Source organism: Paroedura picta, chromosome 3 (genome assembly GCF_049243985.1).
Source record: "Paroedura picta isolate Pp20150507F chromosome 3, Ppicta_v3.0, whole genome shotgun sequence".
Classification (NCBI taxonomy): Eukaryota; Metazoa; Chordata; class Lepidosauria; order Squamata; family Gekkonidae; genus Paroedura; species Paroedura picta.
The window spans coordinates 17,365,549-17,388,578 of NC_135371.1; the positions used below are offsets into that span (position 1 = coordinate 17,365,549).

The 23,030-nt window shown below is 42.7% G+C and overlaps 1 protein-coding gene across 10 annotated transcripts in view; it reads right to left on the bottom strand.

The window, feature by feature from the left end:
* CFAP20DC (CFAP20 domain containing) overlaps positions 1–23,030 on the bottom strand; it is a 196,953-nt gene that overhangs the window by 97,671 nt on the left and 76,252 nt on the right. For 5 of the 10 annotated variants that reach the window (XM_077324990.1, XM_077324986.1, XM_077324984.1 and 2 more), the window contains exons 9-11: positions 14,082–14,221; positions 12,723–12,903; positions 3,123–3,448 (exon numbers count right to left, since the gene is read on the bottom strand). In XM_077324990.1, coding sequence (XP_077181105.1) covers positions 3,123–3,448; positions 12,723–12,903; positions 14,082–14,221 — 647 coding nt within the window. Of the gene's footprint in view, positions 1–3,122; positions 3,449–12,722; positions 12,904–14,081; positions 14,222–17,003; positions 17,571–19,249; positions 19,295–23,030 lie in introns of those variants that run through there. The other 5 variants (XM_077324992.1, XM_077324983.1, XM_077324989.1 and 2 more) reach the window with 3 other exon arrangements.

A 23,030-nucleotide genomic window follows, 5' to 3' on the forward strand; every position in this document is an offset into this window, starting at 1 on the left:
TGCTGAACAACTGACTAGGGGAAAGTGCAAGAATTTGTACACACAGAATTTTACAATCTGAGCTGGTGAACAACTTCTCAGTGAACTGACTGACTGGTAATACATTCAACCATCGTCTAAGATAGATAAATTCATATTCGAAATGTCATAATGACCTTGAGTGACAAACTCATTTGCACTTACTCTTGTGTAGGAAATTAAATGTCAAATGGGAAAGAATGACAATCCTTTACAAGAAGTAAACTCCTTGTTACGATGCAGTCCTTAATGTGAGTTTCCTACTTAACTTTCTATCACTAACTGGGCTTATTTTGGGGGAGTATAACAGTTATTGGGTGGAAAGTTTCAAAACAGACACCATCTGGTAGCACTGACCAGGATTGCTCAGGGTTCATTATCTCAACTTTAATTGGTTTAACCCTGAAATCTTGTGGCCATAATAAATATAATGAGACCTGGAAGGTCTAAGGTGAAAAAATGAACAAGTGAAAACTTTCCCCTCTTTATTGGTTCTATTTAGGAACCACAATGCAATTTCCTAAGGGAAACAGAGCAACATTTAAAAAAAACACACAACTTCCCTCTTTCTGGCTGTAATATAACTCTGCTATATTTCTAAGGAAATGGCAAGAGATTCAAATGATAAGAAATTGTTTTCATAATTAAAAAAGGAAGGAGCTTGGAATAAAGGCAGAAGCACTTAGTGGTTACCATAACAACCCGATGCAATGGTTGATTGACATGACAATTTGCAGGATTTTTATAATTACAGCAGCAGCTAATGTTTTCAGTTAAAGTTATTGGCTGTTGCTCAATCATTTTAGAGCTCGGTTTTCTTTTTTTAATTGTAAGAGATTAAAAAACCATAATCATATTCATGCAGGTGCCACACATGTTTTTTTAAAGGGATGAAAGTCTAGGCTAACTGGCTTCTTTTGAAACTGTAGCTTTCTAGATAGTGTCCATGATAAGAAAACAAGTCACGTACTCTACACGTTACTGGGCTGTTCCATTTCATATGTAAAATGTAATTCAAACCCAAAATAGCAGGCATGAATTAGGTGAAATTATGCCCCTCATTAAAAGTCTAAAATGGGGCCTGCGCCGATTGACAAGCAAACAAACAAAAGAGGCAAGCCACAAAGGGGCAGAAATCTTTTGTGTGAGCAGAGCTGTGGACATTTTATTCCCTCAACTCAATCCCTTCTTTTTAAAGGACTCCTGCAGTGTTAATAACTTTCGTTCTTTGGTACTGCACAAGACTCGTGACTTCTGGAATAGGCAAAGACTAGAATGTCAGAAAAGGGGGTGGCCATTCAAAGGAAGTGTTCAACAAGAGGGGGTAAAGCTTTAATGGTCTACAATACGTTTTTTGTAGGCACTGACTCAAAAAATTAGTGCTTAGACATTTGGCAGCTCTGTGCCATTTTTATCGGCACGTGCAAATTCCGGGCGTGCGCTCGTTTGCTATTTGAAAAGGTCAACACAGTAATAACGCTGTACAGATGCGCAAACTTTTAAGCAGCAGTGGAAACTTGGTACCGAGTGGATTCTTTGGCTGAAGGTAGGGTTAATTTTAACTTGTATATTTCAATATGACTCGTCACAGCCAGGTATTGGCCACCTATTCCAGGGCATAGAGTCCAAGATACCGGACTCAATGGAACACTGGTCTGATCTAGCAAACATATGATCCTAAGGATATCAACTGCCCTTTGCTTATAGTCTTCTCTTGTTTTGAATGGCTGCTGGTGGCCTCTTACCTGTACAGTAAAAAGGTAAAGGTAAAGGTATCCCCTGTGCAAGCACCGAGTCATGTCTGACCCTTGGGGTGACGCCCTCTAGCGTTTTCATGGCAGACTCAATACGGGGTGGTTTGCCAGTGCCTTCCCCAGTCATGACCGTTTACCCCCCAGCAGCAAGCTGGGTACTCATTTTACCGACCTCGGAAGGATGGAAGGCTGAGTCAACCTTGAGCCGGCTGCTGGGATCGAACTCCCAACCTCATGAGCAAAGCTTTCAGGCGGCTGCCTTACCACTCTGCGCCACAAGAGGCTCTACCTGTACAGTAGTAGTGTCCAAATCTCTGCTTTGTGAACCACCCACTCTAACTCTTCTGACCTCCTCTGTACTGCCCTACTCTCACCCTCATTAAAGATTTCAGAAAAGGGTATACCTGAAGTGCAGAATATGCTTCCCTCACCAAATAATGACCACCAGTATCCTTTTAAATGGAGATTAGGCACAAGTGATTTTTAAAAAACATTTACGATTTACAACAGGGTGCTCAAATCGGAATCCTGGGCGGCACGAAGAAGAGCTGGGGTTTAGTACCCCACTTTTTACTACCTAGAGTCTCAAAGTGGTTTACAATCGCGTACCCTTCATCTTCCATGAGAGGGAGGTGAGGCTGAGAGAGCCCTAAGAGAACTGTGACTGGTCCAAGGTCACTCAGCTGGCTGCATGAGGAAGAGGAGTGGGGAATCCAACCTGGTTCTGTAGAGGCCACTGTTCTTAGCCAAGTTTCAGTTTCTGTATCAGATGTTGCCGCCAAAAGCCTTAATAAAAAGGAAACTAAAAGAACTCTTAATCACTGCACCAAGCTAGCCCTGACAGTACTGCTCTGCAGAAACAGCTCTTGAGAAAACAGTGACTAGCCCATGGCTGCATGTGGCTGCATGTGGAAGAGTAGGGAATTAAATCCAGCTGCCACTCTTAACCACCGCACCAACCTGGCTCTCATGGCCAAACCCCTCTTTGAAACCAGCCCTGGTTCAGTTTGTATATATGCTGTAAGAGTTGGTTCTTATATGCCGCTTTTCTCTACCTGAAGGAGGCTCAAAGCGGCTTACAATCGCCTTCCCTTTCCTCTCCCCACAACAGACACCCTGTGAGGTGGGTGAGACTGAGAGAGCCCTGATATCACTGCTCGGTCAAAACAACTTTATCAGAGCCGTGGCGAGCCCAAGGTCACCCAGCTGGCTGCATGTGGGGGAGTGCGTAATCGAACCCAGCTCGCCAGATTAGAAGTCCGCACTTCTAACCACTACACCAAACTGGCTCTCTGCAGCTGGTACCCTGCAGCTGGAATGGCAGCCTTGGTGATAGTGGTTGTGACTCACCTCTTTGCTGCTCTCACTTCCATAGAAGTCATCTTCCATTTGGGCTCCTCGCCAGCTAGCGCTGCTCTCTTCTTTTAAGTCCACGGAAAAGCTACAGCTTTCTGACGACAGGTTCAAGGGCTTCCCATGAGGTGCTGACCTCGGTTTTGAGGAAAAGGTGAAAACATCCTCATGCTCCTCTTCTGATGTTTGTTTGCTTTCCTGCGCTTGGTCCTCACTCAGTGCCGAGGTTAAAAAGCCACAAGATGTTTCGGGAGCCACTAGGGACCGATTGCCAGAATCCAGTTGAGAACTCTCCTTGTTATGGAATATCCATTCATCTGCAACTAAGAAAAGGTCAATGCGGTCAGGATGATAACCTTTCCCTCAAAATATCAGGCATGTACATGAAATATCAAATATTGCAGAAAGGATGTGCGGAGATTGTCTAAAGCACCAAACAAACCACACTTTTCGCGCGTCAAAGTATACCACATACTATGTTTCTACCTTTCTAGCTTTGTGGAAAGAAACCACTCAACAGAAGTTTTATAGAGGCCAAATATTTATTATCTGTTCCACATAACATATTTCTGGTAAAGGCCTGGAGGAGCATGTCTCGTGGCTTAAGTGCCACTCAGTGCCACTTAACACCCACTCAGGGAGGCTGTCCCGCCCGAGTGCTTCCTCCTTCAACTGGCTTGCCTGTCTGTCCAAAGGCCAGCCAATCACCTTCCACCCCCCTCCCCTTCTTCCTTCCACTTCCCTCCGAGGCTCGGCGGCTGCAGATCCCTGTTGTGTGAGAGCTGACCCTGCCGGTGAGTTCCCTACCTGGGGGCCTCCAGCCTTTCCAGGTCTTGGGGGGAGGGGGAGGCTGTCCGCAGAGTTCTTCCACCCCCACCCCCCAAATCTAGCGCCCATTGTATTCCTGAATGCAACGGGCTTGGCCCCTAAGATATACGGTATATCAAGAAAGTACCTCAAGCCGCCTTAGGTAGTCACGTCCAGAGAGATGGCAAAGAAATGATCACAAATAAATAAACAGCTGGTTCCCTTATGCAGGCTCAGACTGGCTGCCTGAGGTTTTTTTTTAAATCAAGATTCCTGGGAATGAGAATGGGATCTTCTGTATGCAAAGCATGCATTTTGCCCCTGACCTATTTCATCTCCCGCTCTCCCATAATGACCCAGTGTAGCCTGTTGTCAGGATTGCAAATTTTTCACCTTCCTCTCCCTGAAACATTCCTGGCTAAATTATATTAGGATGGCTGTTAACCGCTTAAATTCAGACTGACTTAACAAAGTGGCTGATTAAAATATATAAGCCTCCCTGTGAAGATGATATTCTAAAGGAATGTTAAGTGAGGTTTTCCTTTCATAACCCCCTAATTCGGTTCTCTCACAAGTCTCCAGAGCTATGACTTAAAGTTACAGAAGAACTTATTTTTCACTAGCAAAATGCTCAGCATTGTGTTGGGAAAGCATGCTCCATAATATTAGCTGCATGTCATGAGAACCCTTAGGGAAAGCTGATCGTTATCTGCATACTTGATGCACAGAGATGCGTTGCATTTTCTGAATAAAAGCACTTGGGTTTTTCATTGGTGTTGCTGGGTGGGTTACTTTCTAGGTCTCATGCTTTTTATGGACACAACTGTAAAACATTCCAAGCTGTTGGGGTGCGTATGTGGTGTACATTGTTCAGGAATACATGAACAAACCCCACCAGTGAGTGCCAGGACTCCTGGGCCCATTCTGCACACGTGGGATGATGCCCGTTCAATGTTTTGATTTTCCTGTGCGGAACAGGAAAGTCTACTTCTAAAGTGCAATGAAAGCGCATCAACCAACATGTGTGGAATGGACCCTAGTGTCATAAGATGGGGTGACAGGTTTTGACTACACTGCAACATTGTGTCAAAAAGCACCAGGTTTTTACTTCCTCCTAAGAATAAACAGTAGAGCCTCTTGTGGCGCAGAGTGGTAATGCAGCAGAAATGCTAGCTGAAGCTGTCTGTCCATGAGGCTGGGAGTTCAATCCCAGCAGCCGGCTCAAGGTTGACTCAGCCTTCCATCCTTCCAAGGTCGGTAAAATGAATACCCAGCTTGCTGGGGGGTAAACGGTAATGACTGGGGAAGGCACTGGCAAACCTCCCCATGTTGAGTCTGCCATGAAAACGCTGGAGGGCGTCACCCCAAGGGTCAAACATGACTCGGTGCTTACACAGGGGATACCTTTACTTTTACCTTTAAGAATAAACAGTAGCCACTCACTTACATGAAAACTCGGACATACCACTAGGATCAAGACTAAATCTATTCCTTGCCCTTAATGATTCCCTAGAACCAAGGAGAATCAAACTTATTATCTGCATAGCTTTTGTCCTTCATTGGCACAGCCCTATCCTACACGGTTTCTTGGTCACCCTGGAATGGAATGAAATGTGATGGAAAACATGGGTGAATCTCAATGAATGAGATTTCTTACTAAATCATTACGAAGTCTTCAAAGGGGACTTAATTCTCAAAATGTTCCACTCTCTGCTTCCAGCCTCTACGTCTGATTTATATTTGAATGTCAAAATACAGCGCTGTGCTGAAAAAGGTGTGACATGAAAAAATGCATGAATATAACCGGCTTCATCAGGTTCCCCTGTGAGCAGGAATGCTAATCTTCTTGTTTTAAAACAAACATAAAACCACTGAAATGGATTTAAAGATTGACTGTGCCAGATAAACACAAAAGCAGCTTCCACCCCCCCCCCAAAACCTTTTTTTTTACCCTTGCAGTGTTAAATTATACTTTACTGTTTGAAATTACATTAGGAAAAAAAAAGTGTCATTGTGATTGATTAAAGGGGATCTCAAATAATACCCAAGGAAAAGGAGAACTGCTCAAGTATGCATCACTCCCTTATCTTCATTAGATGTACCACGGCGTGGCTTGGCCACTAGAGCTTGGAATTCCCTAGCTCCATAAACTAATATCACCACCAGCAATATATACATAAAAAAGAAGTCTTGGCACCAAAGCCCCAAAGCAGAGGTTGCATTGTAAGAGCAACACAACCTCCCCGAATGGGAGGGAATAAAAAAAAGAAAATGATTACATTGCTAGGAAATGGCTCCATGTTACAGGAAATAGGATGGCTGCCACTGAAAGCTTGTCAGATTTGAATTTATCCTTGTAACATGCAGGAAAGAGCCTCTTGTGGCGCAGAGTGGTAAGGCAGCAGACATGCAGCCTGAAAGCTCTGCCCATGAGGCTGGGAGTTCGATCCCAGCAGCCGGCTCAAGGTTGACTCAGCCTTCCATCTTTCCGAGGTCGGTAAAATGAGTACCCAGCTTGCTGTGGGGTAAACGGTAATGACTGGGGAAGGCACTGGCAAACCACCCCATATTGAGTCTGCCATGAAAACGCTAGAGGGCGTCACCCCAAGGGTCAGACATGACCCAGTGCTTGCTTGGGGGATACCTTTACCTTTAACATGCAGAAACTCTTAGGTCCATGTTACATCTCAGCATCTATACCATCGGTGGTAAGATAAGAACCCTATTCAGTCTCGGCGGGGGGGGGGGGTCCATTGTGCTGAATCTGTGAATGAAGTCAAGTTCAGCCAAGTCGCGTTGTAATCTCCCCTTGAATTGCTCTGTTTGAGGACTGCCACTCTTAGACTGGCCACTGAATGTCTTGGTAGTTTAAAATGTTTTCCCATTGGCTTTTGAGTATTGTGATTTCTGATGCCATATTTATGCCCATTTTTTTGGGTAGGGACTAACTTCTTTATCTAATGTAGAGAATGGAATGGCATTACTGACACTTGAGAGTATGTATAACATTGGAAAATTAACAACTGAACGAACCTGAGATGGCATGGCTGTTGTTAGGTCCAGTGATGGTGTTATCAGGGTGAATATGAGGCAAGATTCTTATTTCACTATAGAAGGTGATTTTTCTTCCCAAAGCATTTCTCTCCTACTCTAATCAGGCTGTGTACATTGTGCCTCTGCATCCTGACCCCTTCCTTTGCAAAACCCTTTCCAACTTCAGAGTGGCATATAAGGATTCAAGGATCTCCGTTCCTATTTGTACCTGGACTCAAATCTGGCTCTGGTAACGTCTACCTTTACTGTGATATTTCATCTAAAATATAAAACTTGCTCTGGAATTTAGAAACAGGGATTCTGTCCTGTCTTTCTCTTACCACATTGAAATTCCAGACTTAACCACAGAAAAACAGGGTAGTTTGTATAATACTCTGTGAAATACATTTGAAAAACACATCTGATATCTGGTGGTTGATAACTCAGGGTTTCTATTGAATGGTCATCTCATAGACCATTTATGCACTGGGAACTTCACTGCCCCACCCCCCTGTCAGGAGCACTGATCGGGGGTGGATGAGGTGCACTAGGCCAAATGCTCCCCCATGTGGGTGCAGGAAGAGGTGGGGCAACCTGCCACACATCTAATATCTGGTGGTTGATAACTCAGGGTTTCTATTGAATGGTCATCTCATATGGATACAACAGGGGTGAATATTTGCTCTTTTCCGTGTACATTCGCTCTCCTCTTATACACTTAGCAAATATGGTCTCTTCTATTCAATATTAAATATGAAATATGGTCTCTTCTATATTAAGAAAAGCAAATGGAAAGGAAAGAAGGGATTATGTTATCTCCCATTTTTGGTAAATACTTCGAAAGAAATACTTCGAAAGAAACAGACATACTCTGGTATTACAAGTGGAAGAAGATAGCATAGAAACATGTGGAATGATATTTCACACCTATTACACAATTCAACATTTCCGGTGACCTGTAGCCAGTGTAGCATCGATACCTGTTTACAAGTAAACGAGACAAGTGTTTTAGACCAAACTAAATCCTGTTATCTCTCAACCACAAATTATATATTGGAATTCTTCCATTTTTAAAAAAATCAAATGTTCCCATTGTTGTGAATAATTTGGTTATCTTCTTAGGAAAAAGAAATATGTAAATGACTGTGTAATCACAGTATTGCAGCAAACAAGATAAATACAAGAATGATCACCTAAATGTCTAATTAGTTTCTCTGCAGAGTCAGATTTATGTTAGAGCTTCTAATTGCAGCCTAACATTTGAATGAAGGTTTCAACATGGTATAAATAAGACTAACAAACGATAAACAATATTCATTCATTGTATTTCTTCCCTTGGCCAAAAACAAACAATTTCCCTTTTGGATTGGTATTGCACACCTGCTAGGGGAAGATATGTTTATGGACTCTCCGCTACATATCTGAAGAATTTCAGTTCAAAACTGGGAAGGCCCTAAGACAAGGCAGAAGGGATAAGCTCTGCTTTATGGGTCAATCCAAGATGAAAATCCCAATTAAAGCAACTATATATAGTCTTCACTTCCCTTGCATGACTACAATTCTATTCCCTATTCCCTGATCCATATACAATGCTCTAATCCCAGTGCATGTGGGGTTCTTATTTTCTTATACATTTACTGGCAGTGATTGAAACTATATTTTCACTTTTTTTGTGAATCTGAGGTTCTCAATATTATAATGAAAACATAATGAAATGATGTGGGGAAATGTAGTTTGCGGTCCCGGAAGAGAAATTTAGGCCACTAGGCAGGATACTCAAGATCGGGACCTCCAAGTTAGACTTCTCAGAAATGCTGCCTGTTCCACATGCACAGTCAGCTAGACAGGCTCAAATCAGGAGTCTCAATGTGTGAATATGATGATGGTGTAGGGAGGAAGGGTTTAAGTTTGTCAGGCACTGGGATTTTCAGAAGCAGGACCTGTTCAAAAAAGATGGACTCCATTGTCCTAAGAAGAAACCAGACTGTTGACGCAAAAAGCTGACAGAGCAGTTTTTAAATTAAATTCTGGGGGATAGCCCACAGGAGATGAAATGTCTGTAGCTCAAGATAGCTGCTCTCTAAGACCGTTTATGCACTGGAGGTTTCATGCTGGGCTGCAGGCTGGAGTTTTAGTCGTGGCAGGTTGCCTCACCTCTCTCTGCACCCACGTGGGGGAGCATTTGGCCTGGTTTGCTTCATCTGGCCCCCGATTTGTGTGCCTGCACAGGAGCTGGGGCAGTGAAGTTCCCAGTGCATAAACAGTCTAAGAGGTGAAGGAGGAGCTGTTACTGTTCTATAGGGAAGCAGATTGGAACTGGCCACTAAGAGGATGACAAACAATACTGACTGCCTGGCAAGGTCTAGAGGTCAGAGGAGAAAGGTTGTAGGGAATTACAGATATTTAGATACAAATTAGGGGCCAAACCTGTTGCATTCAGGAATACAACAGGCACTATACTGGGGGTATATATTATAGGAATTTCAGAAACTATGAACTGATGGACACTTGGATGAAAGACTTGCACATTTGAGTTTCATAATAGAAGGTAGAATATAAATGTATCATTAAGAAAAATCCAAAGCACCTTCAAGACTAGCAAAATTTGTGGCAGGGTAGGAGCTTTCCTGAGTCGCTTTTTCAGTTCTTCAGATACAGTGGGAATGAAGAAGTGAGCACTGACTCGTGAAAGCTCTTACCCTGCCCCAAATGTTGTTAATCTTCAAGGTGCTTCTGAACTCTTGCTCTTTTCTGAAGCCAGGTGTCATCAGATAGTTTCCCGCAGGTCTGCAAGGGTAACACGAAGTCTGAGCAGAAAGAAGATTGCGAAAATGGGATGTGCTCTTGATAAGGGCCTCTCCTGATCTTTTGCACCCTGACTTTGGAGGTTCTTATAGTTCTCAAGCTTTAAACGTACGGCTGCACTGAAGACCAGAAGGTTCTTTCATCTGATCCCTTTCTCCTCCTCAAACTAGCTTTGAAACTAATGGCCACTGTGCCTATATAAACCTGGAGTAAGATTCCCACAATGACGGCACTTGCCTGCCTTTGTCAACTGTCAGGAAACAGGATGTAACCTACAAACTCGTGAAATCTCTCTTGTGGGCAGAGGTTTAACTGGTAGAGCCTTGGGGGAATTTAATGTTACATTCTTATCAGTTTGATAGTAAAAGACTTTTAATATACGAGGGGCAGAAAGGCGAGAGGAACCTGTCACCAGACTGAAAATCAGTGAAGGCTAACATTGCGTATTCCTGACTACGTTGTGGAGCTTCCTACTGCAGACGCCTTTGCTGAATTATGTCTTTCTCAGGCTGCCTAGATTGCCAGGGAGCTAACTACGAGGTGGTAGAGGCTTGATTAGGTAACGTACAGGAGAACAACTGTTCATTAAGTAGCTGTCTCAGTGTCCAGAAGACAAACTGCATAGCAAGCTAACCACTTCAGCTTTCTGATTTTATTTTTTTTAGCAAGAAACCTGCTCCACAGAGATACAGAATGTAACAGTATGAAAAGCAGACATTAAAAACTGGGACAAGTAAAAAAAAAAAAGTTTCAGTATTCTTGATGATTGGGTTCTTTTGGTGCTTAAATTTAATAAGGGCTTACAAGAATAATTTATTTTTAGCTCTCTCTCTCTCTAATCATGAAAGCATGGGACTTCTTTATTTATATGCACTGCTCTGGTAGTCTTTGTTTAATCCTGCAAATCTTTATCAATGCTCTGAAGCCAATTCCTTTGCAGGGTGTTTGATTTCCATAATCCTTGCGGTGCAGACATTTTATATTTTATGCGAATTACTTTAGAATCCTTTGAAACACAAGAGATTTATTCTCTTCCTTTGGAAGAGGAGATGTGTTAAAGAACAGAAAATGTTGACACGCTTTTGGCTATCTCTGTAGCCTTTGGGTCGTCCCTTTTTGAAAATACTTGTTACGATTCGGAGTTGCAGATGGAGAAGGGCAGGGCTTCACTATGAAGAGACAATTACAAGAAACAATACTCGGGCTGCAAGGAAACAAATATCTTTGGGAGTAATATCCATAGAAAGCAAGGGGACGGCTGGCTCTGGAATTTGCAGCACTGGCGTTAATTGGCGTTTATTCCTCAAGCTGACTCACGTGTGCCTGTGTGTTACTTTATGGTGGCAAAATCAAAGGATGACTTGCATCACAGATCTAAGGGCTTTTGCTCAGTGCAATACTTCTAGGAATAATGAGTTCATGCCATTCAGCTGCCAATGACCAATTTTGAAGAGGGGCGGGCTAGAAATCCCCAAACAAACAAATATATAAAAAAGTGCAGAGGAAGGGATACAGAAAATCCAGATTTGCACGAAGGTGCAAATTAGACTTAGAATGCCATTTCTGACTAGCAATATAGATTTTTTAAAATATCTTCAAAAGTCAGAGCATTATTCTAAATAGCTTTGCTGTATCCAAGCTCCGAAACAGAATGGGTGACCTTAGCCTCTCTCAGGCTGATTCTGCACTGGCAGAAAAGGCCGGAGTGACGTAAATATGGACCTGGGCTAATCCCTGTGTCCACATGACATTGCCACCAGGCCACCGCCCTTCCAGACCTTGCACGGACTGCATTCCCTTTTGGTGCAGCGGGGGGCAACAGGGCCTGTCCAGTGGCAGGTCCACCGTACGGAGGCCAGGAAGAGGCAAAAAAAGCCCTGGACAGCTTCACCGTGCTGTGGGGCAGACCAGGGCTTTAAAAAAATGTCTGCAAAATAACATACATACACCGTCCGTGCAGCAGAACCTTCCTGCTGCAGCTGTGTCCCCTGGGGGACACATTTCAGCGGGACACCCAATGTGTCCCCCATGGGGACACAGAATGCTGCAGAGCATGTACCACCGGCAGCCTGGCATGGCCACTACCAAGCAGAACGGGCCTCAACCTGTTTTTCTCACAAGGTGGCTTCAATACCTATGTTTGCCTGCGTTTCTTGGAGTAAGGGCAGGACAGGGTTCTCATAGGTTAAGGAACCTTGCCCCCACTTATGCCTTCTTTCCTGGAAAAGTATAATGAACTTGTAAGAATAATTAAGACAGTAAGAATGTTATATTTTCACTGCATGAAAGCAAGGGAAACCCTGACATGCAAGAGCATAAATGCTGTAAGATCTATTCGACTGACTCTTTCCCAACTGAGTATAGGGGAATCATGGAGGGAGTCTTCTTATGAAACTGAATCATGTTCAACTTTGCCAGTGATTGTATGGCAATTGTCTACAACATTCTTACTTTCGATCAGACCAAATTTGCCTCACACAGTAAGTGTTTCCCATCCAAAACAATCCACATGAACTACGATGATAAAATAGTTTTTGCTAAGATTATAGACTTCCAACATGTGCATGATAGCAAGGAGATACATGTGATATCTTCAGAAGGAATAACTGATTGGTTAATGCCATCAATAACAAACAATATTGGCAACTGACATGTTAAGATCATAGATGTTTCCTGCAATCATACAATGATACGACAGGTCATAATGTTCATAATGTTTTCATCCTGAGCCCCTAGCAGTGACTACTAGCCATGGCGACTAAGTGCAATTTTCAATTCCGAGGCAGTCAACCTCTGAGTACCAGTGGCAGGAGGATACCTCGGGGAAAGATCTTGGCCTCTATGCCTTCTTGTTGACCCCTCCAGAGTAAATAGCTGGTCATTAAGAGAGACAGGATGGTGGAATAGATGGACCACTGGTCTGATCCAGCAGGGGTCAACGTATGTTCTTACCCTTTTCCAGTGAGGTTCGAGTGGTGTGGCAAATATTATCTTTGTTTCCTTGAATCACAGCCTCGTCAGATGGTGAGAGAGATTGCTCAGACCTAACAGTGTCTTGCACTGGATCTCTTCCCTTTTCCAAAGTTGTGTTTTGGCATGACCTGTTAATTCTGATGGTCCCAGATTTTGTTACCTTTAAGAGAGGGAAAATCCCTGTTATTCTTCCCCTAAAGTGAAACAATAGTGGCTAAATCAACTGTAATCTTTTTGAAAGCATGAGCTAATATTCAAGCTATCAAAAGGATATCATACAAGAGAGAAGGAGGAGTTCTTTTTAGCAGCTTGTAGCAATAACAAATCATCTAGTAGTTAAGACACTTTATAAGGATTTAGTAAATATGTAATTACAGAATTACACTTGCAGAACTGCACATACCAACCTACCTCACGTGAATGTGAAAATGTGGAAATAAAACCTACGTTTGATTATTTATTCTTTGCATCTATTGTTGTTATTACTTAGCTGCTCTTTTAGTTATTATTAGTCATACAAATTTTAATACGTAAGCTCCTGGCAAAAATCTCTGTGAATCCAAAATTTTTTATTACTATTCATTTAGAAAATGTATATGCTACCTTTCTAGACAGCTGCTAAACTAAAACAATAAAACCCAACCCAAACAAACAGTTCAAAAGAATTAAGATTTATTGCCTTCCTCATCCTGACAGCTCTAGGAAAATAAAATCAGAGTCCAGTAGCATCTTTAAGACCAACAAAGAGCTCTAGGAAAGTTACACATCTTGGCATCTGAGCCAAAGGCTCTAAGTGTAAAATGCACAGCTTCCCTTACGTTTTCTCTTCTGCTCTCACAATATATGTAACCCCTTTGCCCCTAAACCTCACTCTTCTTAAATGCATAATAATGTCCCGATGCCTACATTAAGATGTCCATGCTTCTCACTGAACAACTCCCAGAATTGCCACCCACTTTCCTCTATTTTAGCAATTTCTTTACTCAACCACTTCTATTATTTATCCTATTTCGCTGGGTGATCCAGTGGAATATACTGGTTGGCAAGTAAGACTAGGGCTAGGGAGAGCTAAGTTCAAATCCACAGAGTGTCACGAAGTAAACTTGGCCAAGTCATGATTTCAGCCTGGGTTTCGATAAGACAGAATGGGGGAGGGACAAACCATGTATGCTGCCCTGTGATCTAGCACCTCAAGTCAATTCTAGCATTTGATATATCCAGGTTCTTTAGTCTAACTTAAATAATCTCCAATTTTACTATAATTTATATTAGCTTCTTTTTCTCAATAATATAATGGCTCAAAATTAGTTCCTATGGCAATTAAGTCTCCATTCCTACCTCCCCGGATGCCCTTGTGGTGAACCTTCGGCCTGAAGGTGGAGGTGGCCCAAGGACTTTCGATCCAAACGCAATGTGAGAGACATCTTGATTTTTATTGTTTCGTGCAGTAGTTGATCCTCGGTTCATTATATGATCTACTGGAGATACACTATTACAAGCTTGGTATTTGAAATATTTATTATTTATTTATTCACATTTATATACTGCCCTCCCTGAAGGCTCAGGGTGGTTTACATAGAACTGAAAACTATACAAGAAACAGAGTGGACTTCAAGAGAAAGTGGAATTCCCAGACTGCCACCATTTTCCCCCAGTTCCAATGACTTTTGGTAGTTAGACCCACATTTCAAGTGATACAACATCACTACCTACTTATATAACTAATTCGCTCCTTTTTGCCTCCATCATTGTGTTGTGAGAAGGGAGGGGGAACTTGGCAGCAAGCATATACTTCAGCTAAATGTTGCTCAGTGGGCCAGTTTCCAACAAAAAGAACAATAAGCATAAAAAACCCCAGTCCTTTATTATGTATAAATCAATACTTAAGTATTAACAGACGAAACAATTCATAAACCTGGCCAGCAGCAAAATCACTTGGAGAAAACTGATTTGGTTGCTGAGGTTACTGTTTGATTGCCTTAGCGTGAATACGCATGTAGGTTTGTATGTATGCTTGGATGTCTATACCGCCCCTCGTGGACTAGCTAGCCACCTCGGGGCGGCGTACAATCAGATCTGACATTAATTACAAGATAAAAACAGTAAAATATGAAATTTAAAATTAACAAAATACCCAAACAACAGCATGATAGTTATTAACTTCTGCCCTGCCAGTGAAACAACGTGTAAGGAAGTGCAACAAAATCCAGTAGCACCTTTAAGACCAACAAAGATTTATTCAAGGTGTGAGCTTTTGAGTGCAAGCACTCTGGTAGAGGTTGGGGGGGGGGGGGAGGCCTGCAGCTGTTTTGATGTACTTTCTGCTGGACTTAACCATAAGCCTGGCAGAAGAACTCTGTGGAATGTGTTAAGTTCTTTCAGGGACCTAATCTCTTCTGTTAACTCACTCTACCAGGTAGGAGTCAGGGCTGAAAAGGCCCTGGCTCTGGTTGAGGCCACGTCTACTCCCTTGGGGCCAGGGACCCTCAGCAGGTTGGTGTTGGCTGATCTAAGTGCTTTCTGGGGAACATATTCAAAAAGGTGGTCCCTCAGATACGTGGTGCTTGAACTGTGTAAGCATTAAAGCTTAGTATCAAGACCTTGAACCTGATCTGGAATTCAACTGTATTTGAATGAAACCACTGTAGCTGCTGCAGGACTGGTCTTATGGTGGCTCTCCACGTTGTTTATCTGAGACTGGGTCATGGTTTAGTACACAGAATAATGAAGGCGTTTACCAGAAACGTCTCACAGAAATAACAAGCTCAGTTTATAAGGTCATTCATTTGGATTTAACTCTGGGAGGAAAACATAGTCATAGTCTGACAAAGTATGCTGTGAACACGAAAGCTTACACCTTGAATAAAGCTTAGTTGGTCTTAAAAATGCCATTAAACTCAAACTTTGTCCTTCTTCTTCAGACCCACATTTGAATCTATTCTGCTAAAGAAGCTGATTGGATGACATTGGGCCAGTCACACATTCTCAGCCCGTTTTACTTCAAAGGGCTGTTATAGGGATGAAATAAATGAGAGGATAATTATGTAATTTGCTGGGTACCCATTGTGGAGAAAGGTAGGATATAAATCAAATGAATAAATAATTTTATTTATTGTATTTATATTCTGCTCTTCCCTGAGGGCTCAGAACAGATTACATGGATTAAAAAAACATACAACTCCATTTATAAGATGACTCCAACAAGTCCTTGGATTGTGTAGGTTGTGTTTGTCACGTGATAAGTATAAGTACTGCATTCTCTATACCCTTTGCCTTTTGCCTGCGTTTTGTACCACCGCTTTGTTTTGTTTCTTCATCAATGTCATTTTTCTGCTTTAAAGGTCATGTTAACTTTATTTTCGAAGTGCAATTAGTTAACCTTTTTTTTAAAAAAAATCTTACAAATGATTTGAATGTCACCATTTCCAACTATAAACTATTTATATTGTAACAGAGGCTCCAAAACTGAACAGTTCACATTCGTCAGGCATAAATTCAAGGTTATTCTATAACCCTCCAGGCCCTTCTGAATCCCCAGCAGAACTCTGGTCAAGGAATCAGAGGGCTTTACTTCTCAAGGGGTTAGCACAATTGGGTTATCTGCAGAATATTTTGAACACTGTAAGAACGGAAAGCTTTTTACATGCTGTGATGGGATATATATATATATATCTTATAAAATGCATCTGGAGTTGGTGCAGTATGTTCCATCTCTTCTCTCTTGTAAAGAACAAAACAGCGCACTTTGAATTAAACATGTCTGGCAGTTACCAATTACTGTGTCGTAGCTGCAGAATCAATCATAATTGCGCATTTAATTGCAAAAAGAAAAATTATCAAATAAATAATTGAAGAACTTCTTGGCTATGTATGCTCTTGTTGTCTTACTGTCTGATCAATTCCCTACTGATCAATTAGTTTTGTAAATACACTACAAATAGAATTATTGAACTTTGGCTTTAAAATAGTTCCTATCCATCCCCCCCCCCCCCCCCCCCGTGTAGAAGCAATTTGGCAGTATGCTTGTCTCTGGAACTGTTAAAACAGGAACTGAACTACATTTTCCCTTCCCTCTTATATTTCAGGAATAGGGCTGCACTGAAGGAAACAACCAATGAGATGTATATTAATCTGAAAGCCAGTATAGTGTGTGGGTTGGAGTTAAGGATGCTTGAACGCCTGCCAATTTTCATTTTATAGTGATGACCAGACAGCCAATTAACTGACTGGCTGTTCACAGTCTGTTGTTATATTTACAGGAAAACAGAGTTGCACTTACCTGTAACTGTTGTTCACCAACCTCTTCTGTGAAGATACCCATTAGTTCTATGCTTGTGCAGGTCAGCTGTGGACATTTTCTTTTTAGCTTCAAAGTGGAGCATCCTGCTTCTTTTATAGCTAAGCACATGCACGGAATTCCTGCTCAATGTGTCACATGCTCCTTTCCCTCAACTTCCGCTAAGCTGCCGCAAGCCCTGTCATGGCTCAATAGGCCCTGTGGGAGTTCACAGCAAGGCAGGTGTGTGTTTGCACAGAAGATGTCAATGAACAACAGTTACAGGTAAGTACAACTCTGTTTTCGTCTTCTGTCGTCCTGTGAAGCCCCACATTGGGACCATGACTCACCAGGGGAAGTGGGGTGGTTCTCTAACTGGAACAGAGCTAGCCGAATAGCCTTGACTACAGTTGCTTTTCTTGCCTACAGATCTAGAGCATGATGTTTCATAAATGTGTTGCCTGTTGACCAGCTTGCTGCTTTGCAGATATCCAGAAGGAGAACCAGTTGATTAAGGGTGGCCAACAACCCCTGGGCTTGGATAGAATGTGCTTTAGAAGAAGAAGAAGAAGAAGAAGAGTTGGTTCTTATATGCCGCTTTCCCCTACCCGAAGGAGGCTCAAAGCGGCTTACAGTCGCCTTCCCATTCCTCTCCCCACAACAGACACCCTGGGGGGTGGATGAGGCTGAGAGAGCCCTGATATCACTGCTCAGTCAGAACAGCTTTATCAGTGCCGTGGCGGGCCCAAGGTCACCCAGTTGGTTGCATGTGGGGGAGCACAGAATCGAACCTGGCATGCCAGATTAGAAGTCCACAGTCCAAACCACTACACCAAACTGGCTCTCTTTAACATTGAGAGGGCTTGGTTCTCCAGATGCCATATAGTCGGAATGGATGTCAGCCACTACCTATCTAGATATGGACTCGGCTGATGGAGCTACGGCTTCCAAACATCTGGCAAATGTATATGTGGGTGGCCGTTCATCAGGAGATAGAGCTGGGTGTCAGCCGCATATAGGTGACATCCTAGCCCAGAGCTCCAGACACCTGGGCCAGAGGGCTTATAAAGATGTTACACAATGTGGGGAAGAGGACTGCTCCTTGAGGTACTCCACAAGGGAATCGGTAGGGATGTGACAACTCTTCCCCCCACTGTGACCTCCTGAGTCCAGTTCCTGAGAAATGAGTACAGCTACTGTAAGGCTGTTCCCTTAATCCTAGCCCCAGCAAGGAGACAGGCTGACTTGTGATTGACCATGTCAAATGCGGCCGACATCACGAGGATAGCCGAACCGCCCCTATCCAGGTGGCACCAGAGATCATCCATCAAGGTGACCAGCACCGTCTCCACCCCTAGGTCAGGATGGAAACCCAACTGGTATGGATCAAGCACCGAAGTTTCTTCCACGAATGCCAGGAGCTGGTCCACAGGGGCCCTTTCCACCAACTGACCCAGAAATGCAAGATGCTAGACTGTGTGGTAGTTTGCTAGCTCCTGTGGATCCAGCAATGGTTTCTTCAGTACAAACCACTTCAGCACCTCTGGGAACTCTACAGTAGCCTGGGAGAAGTTGATGATCTCTCCCAGAGAGTCTCCTATCCATTGGTTGCCCGTCTTAAGCAGCCAAGATGGACAGGGATCAAGGGGTCACTCTCACCCATAGAAGAGATTCACATAATCTAAGGAATGATGGAACAGTTCCCAAAGGCCGAATGATCATTTTATTTTAGTATCAGTTTCTTCAATTTTCTGACTACCTTGTGATGTTCTCTGCTCCGTATCAACCAAAAGACCCACAAACGTTCTTGATTTATAACCAGATTAATTGACTGCAATTAATTAACTACATCAACACATACAAGTAACTTTTTACAGTGAACAACTATGTGTAGTTGAAAGCAAACTGAGAAGTAATTTGGGCCTTTGAGTAGCATTAGAACAGCAACATGAAAAAATAAGGTTTAACGTATAAATGGAGAAGTTTCTAATTAAGCCTAAGCTTAAACTTATCAAAGTGTTCATTTCCATGAAAGTCTGATTTTGGGCTTTGATAGGAAACGAACAGCAGTAGAACTCATCTCTTATTCATAATGCAAGGTTAAAAATAAAGATTACAATAAACCAGGAAGCTCAAGGCATCTCATTTTCTCTAGTTAACAAAAATGAACTTGGCATAGGTCAGGGATGGAACCACTAATTATTTTACTGCTTTACTGAGGGCTACATACCTTTGTAGTTGGATGGTAAAACTTGAAGGCACACTGTCTAATTGCCTTTTAAAAAAACAAACAGTCATTTTTCATTTAACATTTACCTGTCTCATTACTAGAGGCACTTTTGCTAGCATTTCTGCTATTACTGTAATATTTGTGAAATTATTGTGCATATTTCTTTTCGGTTCTGTAATAAAAATGATTATATTTACAGATTGCTTTCCGTTAACTGCCTTGAGTTTGGAAACGGGAAATAAAAATTTAAACAGATGAGTAAAATTGAGGCTTTATATTTGTTTCATTCTATAATCACATTTCCAGGCTCTCCTTGACTATGTAAAAGAAGATCACAGAAAGCTTTAAAAACTGGCTTTACAATCCCTAAGCAATGAGCTCTTGCTTTCAATCCCAACATTATTTCCCTCCGAAATTAACACTGACTTTCAAGTAAATTACATTAAAGCAGATTTCTTCATAGCCATTCACCTGGCAGACTGTGATCATTAAAATTAACATCCAGGTGTCCAAGCAGTGAAACTTGGAAACAGCCAATTGGAAAAAAGGATGTCTTTCTTTGCGTTCTAGGTTACTGATGTTTCACTAATGACTAACAAGAGGTAATTAAAACCCCGATCAAAAATCAGAATTGGAGCTATAAGCTCCGTTTAACTGATCTTTATAATCGGCCTTACCCACTGGGCCCCAGTAAGAATTGAGCTGAGGCTCTTGCAATTTCTATTTTCTAATGTTATTGTTACGATCATGTTAAGTTATAATGTTATTACTGTTATCACCTGTTACTATATGTTATCTGTAACTTTTCCTGTTCCCTGTAAACCAGTGGTCCGCAACCTTTTACAGGCTGCGGACCGATGGCGGTGGGGAGGGCAATCGCCCGGCGAAAGTGTCGCACATGCGCGTTTTTGGCCACGCATGGCGCAAACGCGCATGCGCGGCCCTGCTTCCCTGTCCCCCCCTCCCACAAAAAGAAGCTTGCCGAGCCGCAAGCTAATTGGTCGCTTTTGCGGCCAATTTGCTTGTGGCCTGGGAAATTTCTTACTTGGGGGGGGGCAGGGAGAGGGAGAGGGAGCCGTGGCCCGGTGGTTGGGGTCCACCGCTGTAAACCGCCCTGAGCCCTCGGGGAGGGCCAGTATATAAATATAATAAAATAAATAAAAATAAATAAAATAAACCAAACAAAACCCAACAATTTTCAAAAGGCATGTACATTTATTCAGCCTGATGGGGAGAAGCATTTCCATCTTAGCCATTCATGCCAGTATCTCAGAAATCAACTGACTACCTCAAGGGAGAACGAAACATAGCACAGCTAAGCAATGTCATGCTATCACTCCATCTTGGCTATCAGAATCCATTTTGCTGTTTTGTCAGTCAGAAACGGGGGAGGGGGGGTGGGAGAATCCCGAAAAAGGCAAAAGGTTGGGATTCCGAGTACCAGCCTGATAAAATAGCAGGAGCCGTTGACATAGAAGTGGGGCCCTGTTACAATGGGACATTTATCTTTCAAACTTGAAAGCACTTGAGGAGCAAAAGTTGTTGTTGTTAGGTGCGAAGTCGTGTCCGACCCATCGCGACCCCATGGACAATGATCCTCCAGGCCTTCCTGTCCTCTACCATTCCTCAAAGTCCATTTAAGTTTGCACCGACTGCTTCAGTGACTCCATCCAGCTCTTTGGACAGGTTCAAAAGAGCAAAGGTTACGAGCAAGCAAATGTATGTTTGCCTTTGTATCCCTCTGCAGTCTTGTACTTGGGAAACGGACCAAATGCAGTCAGTTGGTGCAGTTTGGACCCCATTTAGCAACACGTATCCCACATCAGAAACCCTCTTGGCTTTGGTCACGTTAAGTGCTTGTTAAAACTTATTCTCAGGTCAAAGAAGTGATCAGAAGAAGTCCCGAGGCGTCTAACTGCCTAGCAGCTAGCTTGGAACATGACATCATGCCAGCCGTCTGGCAGCCCTCAGATATAGTGTGATAGCAAGACTTCAGTATCAGCAGCAACCCTGCTTGAGTAACCAAATGGTCCTACATGAATTCTTCCTGCTTTTGTGTGCCATCCTGAGTTCCAGAGGCTGGGCTCCAGCTGAGCGATATCTGGAAATGTATTTATTTAATTTATTATATTTATATACCGCCCTCCCCGGACGTTCAGGGCAGTACGAGGTATGCTGAAGCAGAAATTGCAACAGTACAATAGCAGGAGGCAGAACAAGCAGGAGGCAGATAGGCAAGCCTACAAATGGGGATTACTGAGTTGTCCAAAGCACTTTCAGCAATACTGACTGTATGGCTACTAAGCACAAAAAAAGCACATGCTAATAAAGGGCTGATGCAGGATCCAAGGTATGCAGTTATGCGGGCAACCATTCTCTCAACTGGTGAATAATGAACAGAATCTCCATCATGAGGACAAGCCAGCCCCCTCCCCCAGATGTTATCAAAGAAATGACTGACATGCCAAACTAATGTGTGAGTGGACTAGGGTGTTCTTTTACAGAACAAATCAATAACTGAAACAATGAACTCCCTATACCAGGGGTAGTCTAACAGCGGCCCTCCAGATGTCCATGGGCTACAATTCCCATGAGCCCCTGCCAGCATTCGCTGGCAGAGGTTCATGGGAATTGTAGTCCATGGACATCTGCAGGGCCGCAGTTTGACTACCCCTGCAATGCATGTGTCTGCATGGAAAAGCAAGATGGGGAAAAGACGTCTACTAGCATTACTGTTGTGGAAACTAAAGCACTCAGGCAAAGAAAGTACTAATTTTTAAGTAAATTACCAGTTTTGATTTGTGCTTAGTGGACCACTACGTCCTGTCATTAGCAAGTTGAACCGCTCAGTTTAAGCAACCAGATTTGATTGTGTGTTCAATTAAACCAAGGTCCCATTAAGGGGAAAAAATATTACTTCCTACAGCTTCACATTGACTAACAGTCAGTACTTAATCTGGGCTGGGAATTGAAGGAATTAACAGTGTAAAATTGTAGTCAAATTATACATATAATAATTAACTGGATGCGGGCTGGTTTTATTAATTTTGTCGAAAGCATTCAAAACACCAAACTGCTCTTCAACGGCATATAATTATATCTGTAATTCAGGGAAATTAGCTGTACACAGTGAATTAGGAGTTGCAGCCCGGCAAGTGTGTGTGTGTGTGGCAGAGAAGTCATGTAAAAAGTGAAAGAAAGGCATTTTGCCAGGTTATTGTCCCCGATTATTGATGAAAGATGGGAGAGAGCTCTGTGGTCCAATTTCTTCTTCTGTAATGTATAAACAGGATGTGCAGAAGCAGAGTAGGCACTTGAGGAGCAATAGTTACAAGCAAGCAAATGTATGTTTGCCTTTGTATCCCTCTGCAGTCTTGTACTTGGGAAACTGACCAAAGGCTTTAATTGGAGGCAGATGAAGAAGGTATTTGTACTCTTGCCCCGGAGGGACGAACCAGAACCAATGGGATGAAATTAATTCAAAAGAAATTCCATCTCAATATCCGGAAGAAGTTCCTGACAGTTAGAGCGGTTTCTCAATGGAACAGGCTTCCTCGGGAACTGGTGGGTTCTCCATCTTTGGAGATTTTTAAGCAGAGGCTGGATAGCCATCTGACGGAGAGGCTGATTCTGTGAAGGCTCAAATTTACAGTGGCAGTGGCAGGTTACAGTGGATGAGGGATAGAGTTGGGAGTGTCCTGCATTGTGTAGGGGGTTGGACTAGATGACCCAGGAGGTCCCTTCCAACTCTAAGATTCTATGATTCTATGACATTAATCGA